The 9,576-nt window shown below is 27.9% G+C and overlaps 1 protein-coding gene across 4 annotated transcripts; it reads left to right on the top strand.

Annotated features, from left to right (window-relative positions):
* Window positions 1–801: 801 nt before the first annotated feature.
* LOC103569096 (thiamin pyrophosphokinase 1) lies at window positions 802–8,931 on the top strand. Of its 4 annotated transcripts, none has more exons than XM_008546205.2 (6): window positions 802–877; window positions 994–1,289; window positions 2,579–2,744; window positions 4,767–5,029; window positions 7,530–7,797; window positions 8,583–8,931. In XM_008546205.2, exons 3-6 carry the CDS (start codon window positions 2,600–2,602, stop codon window positions 8,726–8,728), a joined length of 822 nt encoding a protein of 273 aa, XP_008544427.1. In that variant the 5' UTR covers window positions 802–877; window positions 994–1,289; window positions 2,579–2,599; the 3' UTR covers window positions 8,729–8,931. The 4 variants fall into 4 exon arrangements, with proteins under 4 accessions (XP_008544427.1, XP_008544428.1, XP_008544429.1 ...); XM_008546206.2 differs by having other exon boundaries at window positions 994–1,312; XM_008546207.3 differs by lacking the exon at window positions 994–1,289 and having other exon boundaries at window positions 833–877.
* The last annotated feature ends 645 nt before the right edge of the window (window positions 8,932–9,576 follow it).

Below are 9,576 nucleotides of genomic sequence, written 5' to 3'. Positions count from 1 at the left end.
ACTGTAATTCAAATAATTGAAGTAAATCCTGAGAGAAAAAGAACATTCATTGCACCCTGAAGCTTTTAAGATACTTAGCATTTTGATGTACGTAAATATCCTTGAAATGAAATTAAATATTCATAATAGATCAACTTACCGCAATTATGGTCATCTTAATTGGCTCTTTAAATGAATTTTATCATTTTAATTATTTTTATCATCACTTACTTCGAGGACATGCGAAGACTAAGGGCCGTTCCATACTCATCATGTTGCGTAAGCAGCTCATAATTTTTTTTTCTTTTTCTTACTTTAATATTCTTTAATTAATTCAAATCATACTTTTTATCATCTACTATTTAATAAAATCTTTAAATAAAATCAATTTAAAATAAAATTTATACGAATTCAATTAATTTGTCTAAAGTTTTTACAACTACGCAATTTTACATCCGCAACCCAACTATTTGCTGCCATTTTAACTGCAGAATAAATTTAACGGTTTTCTGTTCAAATGTCAAAGACGAACCTTTCGATAGTCGGCAACGTAGTTTTTAAAAAAAAAAATGCAAGACAACACTGCGCCATCTTACAGTGATTTTTAAAATTATGTTTTCGTATTCTGACAAATGTCAACTCCAAATTTTTCATAATACTGAAGTCAGCTGACGTCTAATAATTTTTTGAATTTTTTTAAAACAATAAATTGTACAGAAAAATAATTTTTTAAAAAATTTTACTTAAAGATTTTTTAATTTTCTACAGGTGCATATTTTTAGTTTTTTTTTTTTTTGTCATCAATTTGTTCAAATAAAAAAAAAATAGGAAAATTTTTAACTATCCGCCAACTTCAGGATCATAACTTGTCACTTAATAACAATAATTATAATTAACAGTAAGTAAATAAAACAATTTTATTTTAAAAACTTGTAAATAAATATGTCTGCTTCTGCTTAATCGAATTTATTTCGTTGTCATAATTATTTGCAATAATTAAAAATTAATTTCTAGGTTATGGAATTTGTTATGAATATGTCAAAAATAATAATAGATTTTGTTACTAGACCAGAGTTGTTTTCTTTAAAATTAAATCTTGACAAAGGTTAATGTGTCAAGTTCAAGTTTTTAAACAGCAATGGAGACCATGTGCAAGTACATCAGTCAAATAGAAAATTTTTTTTAAATGTACCTGTCATTTAATTTTGAATATTTAATTATTTAAAATAGACAGCACATCTATAATGAATTTCGTAAGATTCACATCATATATTACATCATCAAATTTTGAAAAAAATATTTAACGACTGGTAACGACAATTTTTAATAACAAGTACTCATATTTATTTATTTTTTTTAAAAATAAATTATTTTATGAGTGAATGTAACTGACAAGTGACAATATTTAAAATGTTAGAATAAATAAATAAAATTTTAGTAGAATTTAAATTAAAAAATGCGTGTTTAGATCAATGAAAAATCAGCACGTGTATTTTTTTCATTTCATTATTTTTATTTATTTATTAACGCCACTCGGCAATTATACAAATTTCGCACAAACGTATGTCTATAGAACATAAGTATATAATATAATCTAATATAAATTCATAGACTAACTAATTCATTGCACAGATTTCCATCGTAATCTATACAAAATCTAATATATAAATTGGAGTACAAAAATAAATATAACAGAAAAGGAATCTATCATTTAAGTAACAAACATTAAATTAGAAATTCAGCAAAAGAAATGATAAATATTATCAACTGAAATTGATACAAGGTTCACTATCACTACTATTACGCTGTGCACCACAAATCAGATCACTTCAGAATTACGCTCCTTGCACACTTCTTAATGTACTTTACTTATTTTTTTTTTTTTAATTTACAAATCGTCTCATGTCTGCTACATTCTCGCTCATAATATTTTCAATATTCAACTAGAATTATTTAAAAATAATTATTTTATATATGAGTGTGAATGTAGCAGACATCAGACAAGTTTAAAATTATTAATAAATAGAGTAAATAGTTGATAAAATAACATTTTTAAAAAATGCGCATTTATAAAATTGTAAAGTTTTTTATAAATATTTTTTTGTCCCTGATTCAGAAATCTAATTTGGACCCTGATTAAAAATACTCATTGAAAAGGATTGAAAATTATTTCAATTCTTTTCAATCCATACGGAGGTTTTGGAAAGTATTGTATGTAATTGAAGTTTTGATCATTTGAATACTTTGTAATTCTTAAAATGGAATTCAAAAGTATTGTAAGGAATTCAATCTTTCATCATTTCAATACCTTCTAATATGGAATTATTTTGGTATTGAAAAGGATTCAAAATAATTCAAAATTTATTTTCAATCATTCGAATGATTCAATCTATGTTAGTGTATACCTATATATATAGTCAATTTTGCCAACTTTGAATTATTTTAGATCGTGTTTGAATTATTTTAAATTAAATTTCTGGATCAAGGGTAATTATTTACTCTACTTACTTATAACTTTAAATTTTTCTGATGTCTGCTACATTCCCCCTTATATTTTATGTTACTAATGTATTTTTATTTTATTTATTATTTTTTTTAGATTTTATACTGATATCTAATCATGCAAAACGAAACGAAATTGAATGAAACGTTATGGGATCCCACAGAAATATTTACGTCTTCGGTAGATTATAAATATGCAATTATTATTTTAAATCAACCAATTTTATTTAAGAAAAATATTGTATTACCTTTATGGAAAAAAGGTTAGTTAAAAAAAATAACACAGTCATGTTTATTAAAATTTTAATAATTGTCGCTAAAAATATCAACGTCTAACAATACTTTTCTTTTATAAATAAATATGATCCTGAAGTTAGCCGACTGTTCACAACTTGGATTTTTTTTTTAAATTAAATTGAAAAACGGAAGAAAAACTAAAAATATGCACATGTAAGAAATTTAAAAAACTACAGATGCAATTTTTTCTAATACTTTTTTTTTTATATTTATCGTTTTTCAAAAATCTAAGAATTATTAAAACTCGGCTAATTTCAGTATAATAAATAAATTGCATTATTAATAAAAATGATTTCTTTTTAAAAATGCATATAAAGATTTTAAAAAATCTGATTTATATTTATAAAATTTGATATAGTTGATATTAAATTTATTAACTTATGAATTGAAATAATTATCTGGTCATTGGTACTTTTCATATCACGAGTAATTTATCATCTAAAATCTATAGGCGTACAGTACAACCTCGTTATAATTTACTTCCCCTCTATTTGTTTTCGCTCGTCTCAAAATACTACCCCTACTCCAGCTCCACTGACGCAGTTTTTCGGTTGTAGTGAAGAGATTGCTTCTGTAGTCCTTTTATAAATTAATAAAGTATGTGCGTAAATAAATGACAAACGTCAACAAACTTATAAAAGGACTGCTGACACAAACACGAACACGACGCATACATATGCAGAAATCTGAGCGATCACCGAGTAAATGATAAGAGTAGGGGAAACTTATTTCCAAGAAATTTTTCTCCTACAGCCCCTAACAATAACTTATAACCAGGCTGTATATAAATTAAGTAAAATACCCAATAGTTGGTTACTTAGTTTATTTGTATGTATATTAGGGTGTTTCGTTTCCGGCGAAAGTATTTTTTTTGTTGCTCATCAAACAAAATATTGTTTTTTTATGCTAAAACAAAAATTCCTACCAAGCTTGAGCTCTTAATTTCAATCCTACGTACTTTCCATTTGATTTCCAAGATTTCCCATTTAAAATACACGTAAATTAAATTACGTTTTTTTTTAACTTTTTAACAGTCAGCTGCGTTTTATGATATCGACGCGGTTTTGGTCGCAAATTGTAGGGCATTTGGTGTTCTCCAAAAGTGCCTATAGTTACTTAGCTGTTATTCCAGCTGTTTCACTGATTCCCGTTGCGGAAGTCATTTTTCGTATCAAATGGACCTTTCCTGGCTTGCAGAACATAAACCAATGAAAGGACACTGAAAATGTTAATGGAAATTTTATAGGAAATTTTGTTCCCTCCAAAAAAAGCCCTATGAGTCAAGTTGCTAAAGTCTATAGTTTCCCAGTTATAGGAGTTTCAATAATTTAAAAAATATAATATTAAAAAAAAACAATGACAATTGCTATTTTATTTTTTAAATTATTAAAACTCCTATAACTCGGAAATTATGGTCTTTAGCAACTTGACTCATAGGGCTTTTTTTGGAGGGAATAAAATTTCCTACAAATTTCCTACTAACATTTTCAGTGTCCTTTCATTGGTTTATGTTCTGCAAGCCAAGAAAGGTCCATTTGATACGAAAAATGACTTCCTCAGCGGACATCAGTGAAACAGCTGGAATTATAGCTAAGTTACTATGGGCACTTTTGAAGAACACCAAATGCCCTACAATTTGCGACCTAAACCGCGTCGATATCATAAAACGCAGATGAGTATTAGAAAGTTAAAAAAAAGTAATTTAATTTACGTGTATTTTAAATGGAAAATCTTGGAAATCAAATGGAAAGTACGTAGGATTGGAATTAAGAGCTCAAACTTGGTAGGAATTTTTGATTTAGCATAAAAAACAATATTTTGCTTGATGAGCGACAAAAAAATACTTTCGCCGGAAACGAAGCACCCTAATGTATATATACAATTATTTCTTTTAGAAATTCATGCAATGACTGAGTAATTGTCTCTAACTGGTTACTGGGTCTTTTACCTCAGTTAAAAAAAAAAATAAATTATTTTTATTCTTTTAGCACAATTTAGAATTACTGTTGATGGTGGTGCGAATCAATGGCTAAAATATCTGGGAACTTTAGCAGATGAAATATTTTCTAAAAAATGTATCGAATATGCACCGGATTTAATTACAGGTGATTTCGATAGTATATTACCAGATCACATAAATAAACTAAAAAATGTTGGTGTTGAAATCATCACCACCATGGATCAAAATCATACTGATTTTACCAAGTCATTGATGCAATTATCTACTAAGTGTAAACATAAAGATATTCAGGTATACATTTTTTTATTTCTTAGCTTAGAGCAATTTAATTATTTTATAAATCCTCGAGTGTTTGAATTCAATCAAAATATTTTGTTCCATCACTTCGATTGATTAATTAATGCCAGAACAATTTTATGACAATCAAATTAAATTATTGAAAGTGACAGATAATTAAATATGAAATCAATCAGTCAAAATTCTCGAATTATTTGAAAAGTAATTTAAAAATAAATGATTTTTATATTATTGCCTGTAAATTTCATTATTTATCGAGTATAAAATCAGATTAGTTTAGAAAATAGCCACATCTTCTTACAAATAATAATGTAAAGTGACAAAGGATGGAACAATACAAATATAGGCCAGAGTAAGTCTGCCTGAGCTGAAGGAGAGAGTTGACTTCACCCGTGGATGCATTCACGTTTGATTCTGTGTCACTCACGATATTTTTCATGACACCTCGAAATTTTAAGTTCCAACATTTGAAACTAGTCGGAGCAAGTTAATATCAAGTTAATGGTGTGGAAAGCTGTTGGCGTTTATTCAACTCACGAATTACAATAAAAATAAATTTAATTTACTTATAAATAAAAGCTGTCAGTTATTTTAACATTTAAAATATGATTGAGAAGTCTGAAATTAGTAAAAAAGAGTTGAGGTATGGTGGCCACATTTTTGGAAAACCTGAGAAACTTGGAAATGTCAGGGAATTATAAATATACTGGAAAAATCAGAAAATTTCGTCACAAAGCTGGAAAAATTTTACTTTCTTTCATTTTTTTCTGAAAAAATCTGATAAATTTATTTTTCTGTCAAAACTGTTCAAAAAGTGGCGTGGCGCGAATGCGATTGTAATATCATCTTGAAAAAAAATTTGTTGAAATTTATTCCACTAGCGAGAAAATAAAGCAGTTAGAATTAAAAAGGCTGTTAGAAAAAGAAATTCTTAGTAGAAATCAATCGTCAGGATCTTCAAGTTATTAACATGTGTATTGACATATTATAAAAACCAAAAACATTAAAAGTATACATAAGTATTGAACTAATAAGTTTCACTATATTTATTATTCGCGTACTTGATTGATATTTAATTAATATTCTATAAAACGTTCTTATTTATGAAATTTATTATAGTGAAAATGAAAAATTTATCTATATTTTATTATAGAGTAAGTTATATAAAAACATAGATTTATAATCAGGAATAAAGAATTATTCATTTAATAAATAAAAATTATGAACATTGACAAATAATAAAATGAAGTTTCATTCAATGATTGATTATATTATATTATGTTATATTTATTGAACTGACTTATACCATTTTATTTTGAACTGAATAAATATTTCTAATGATTTAATATTACTACATATGGTCAGGGAATTTTATAATTATTTGACTGAAATACCTGAAAAAGTCAGGAAAGTTCAGTTTCAGAAATCTGCCTCAGTAACACATGTTTGAACAAGATTCTAGAGTAAGTATCTTGAGCAAGACCCCTAGCTGCTAGTGTCTTTTTCTGCGTATGTGTCTTTCGCAAGACCGTGAATCAAAAAACCTATTGCAAGATTTGGGTATTTCTTGCTCATGGTATCGTACACAAAATTATTGAAGATATCTTGAACACGGTGCATTGAAAAGGTCTGACGCATTTCTTGCACTAGTTACTTACACTAGATACTTACACATGGTTTGCTTAAGATCTGCTCAAGGCTCAAGATCAATTTTGAGCCTTGAGCAGATCTTGAGCAAGCTATGCGCAACTATTTTCAACTATAGTCTTCCTCCAGTATTGAGATAATCTGGCATGAATTTCTTGTGTAAGACTTGCACTAGACTTGCTATTGAAATCTGGTCACAGGTATCTGCAGCAAGACCCATACATAGAAAAAGACACTAGCATCTATCGATCTTTAGAGTAGACTTGTTTAAAAATTGAAAAAGATTGTTAAATGGGTGTGGTCACCATGGACATTGCTACTAGTATAAAATAAATTGTTAAAATAGATGTTTTGAATTTTTGTTTTTATTATATAAAAAAGTATATAGTGATAAACAAAACAAATAATCAATCGTGTAAATCTGAAATGGAGGATCAATTAAATCATAAAGTGAAACTAATATGCGTACTGTGAAAGTTCAAATAATAATTAATAATAAAATTAAAAAACACTTTAATGGAAGTTTATGAATATGTCGACGTCAACTATCAGATTTTAAAAATAGTAACGTATCTTGATATGTTTTGTACTAAAACACAAGTTTATGTAAATAAAGTATAATTTATCAATCTACATCATAAAAGTTAGTATTTAATGTAAAAATCCGTGACAAGAACGAATAAAAAATTAATTTCCACGAATTTAATAGTAAGATTATACAGATACTAAAAGAAAGTGGTGTTTATTACTGATAACAATATTTGAACTTAAATTATCATTTAGCACATAAAACAATTATATCGTTTCTATCTACACCAATAAATTATTATTATTTTTTTTTTTACAGTTAAAGGCAGTTTATGTATTCGTTGAAACAGCCGGACGATTTGATCACATTATGGGTAATATCAATACTTTGTACAGAAGTAAAGAAATAATAGATGTTGAAACTATAATTCAAGTAGCGAGTAATTCATTAACATGGTTATTAAAACCCGGTTATCATATTATTAAAATTCCTCAAGTCCTCAGAAGAACTCATTCGTGGGTAGGCCTCATTCCCATTGGATCTGTTGTTAAGACTATTTCAACAACTGGACTAAAATATAATTTAGGTATAAATATATAAGAATTTTTTTTTTTTAAGTTAATAATTGCTAATTGATACAATAAAACTAGACTGCGGCTCGAGCTAAAGACATTGTATTTTACAAATAATGGTTTAGTCCACGTATTACGCACTATACTTTATTCGACGCATGTCTGGTTATTCTGATTTATCAAACCTGTAAATCGAATTCACAGGGGTCTGACGGTCATTCTGCATCACCAGTCACTCTCGTAAAAAAACCTAGAAATCTGCATTGCCATTCGATTCATTATAGTTAATCGGTCCAAAACGGCTATTTACTCAAATAGCTATTTCGTCCGCAACTTGAAGTAAATGCGCTGTCAAAACGTGATGGCAACATTTCTGCTACTCGTTGCCGTGTCTACTTCGACCAGAGTCTCTTTATTTCCTGTGATGGTAAAAGTGTTCAACCCACAGAGGTTGGACTCGTAGTGATTGTGGTTAGATACCACGGGTTAATGGGGCGAGTTTTTAGAACTCACCTCCGGTTAACGTCGACCCCTGATCGTCACTTGATTATATTTTTCAATCAAGGGTGCAGATAGCTTCGTTATATTGATCAATTGTGCGCAACAGTTAGTGGGAATTTTCTGTTTAGTCTCTAAGAAACTTTTTCTTTAATTTTATCATACATTATTATTTGAATTGGACATGTCCATCTTATCTTGATAAGGTTCGCTTTATAGGCATGATAAAACAGGATAACCATACGTTAAATAAAATTTTTTTTTGACAATCACATTGATCATGTTTTTTATTTTTTTTTAGATAAACATACATTAGCTTTTGGAGACCTTGTAAGTACTTCAAACACTTATGATGGATCACCAGAAGTCACAGTAACAACTGATTCTCATGTTATATGGACAATGGGTATTGAGTCTTTAGTTGAACTGGAAAATGATTCTCTTTGAATATTATTTCCGAGTTTTTTTTATTTTATTGACTTGAACAAAACTTTTTAACTGTTTACAATATTAGTTTACTATAAATTGTTTAAATTTTACTTTTACAAATTTAAAAAAAAAATTCAGCATATTATAGTTTTTATTCAATAGTTATTTAAAATTTTAGCTAAACTATTTTATAATTAATTACTGTTATTTTTTTTTTTTTGGAGTTATAGTATGCAAACTCTGTAGAGTCTGTTTACACTTTTGTCTTTATTGTTTGATTTGCCGTTTTTTTAACTATTTGTCTCATTATCTGTTTTTTGCGGAGAAAGACCAAAAAAATTAGTTCTCAAGGAATCTTTCGGTTAAATCTGTCTATTTTTTTGTTTGTGAATCTTTCACCTGATATCCCCTTTCGCGGCTGTGACCGACCTATACTGTGGCGTTTGTCGAAGTCTATTAGGAAAATAACAGAAAACCCCAGTCAATACAGTCAGTATTTTACTAATACTTTTCGCTCATGGGTGAGTTTGAACCCAGTTACCTGGGAGAAAGTATTTCCTTGTACTTTTGACCCACCAAACGTTAGTTTTTTCAAAACTATTAGTTTTTATGTTATAAATTTAAAGTAAGGTTAAAGACCCTAAATCCGATCAGTATCATTAGTCGCTCACTTTCACTGATTAATGTGTTTTTATAAATTTCATACGAAACAATTTGAAGTAAAAAATTTATCATTGATAAATGATTATTTGTGAACCTAAATATATTAGAATATCATGTATTAGAGTATATGATAATTTTTTATAAATTTTAATTAGGTGAATGTTTTCAATATCGCTCTCACCCTGGCAGATCTGAATTACGGT

The sequence above is a fragment of the Microplitis demolitor genome, chromosome 5 (assembly GCF_026212275.2).
Source record: "Microplitis demolitor isolate Queensland-Clemson2020A chromosome 5, iyMicDemo2.1a, whole genome shotgun sequence".
NCBI classification, from domain to species: Eukaryota; Metazoa; Arthropoda; class Insecta; order Hymenoptera; family Braconidae; genus Microplitis; species Microplitis demolitor.
This window is presented reverse-complemented; position numbering and strand designations above follow the sequence as displayed.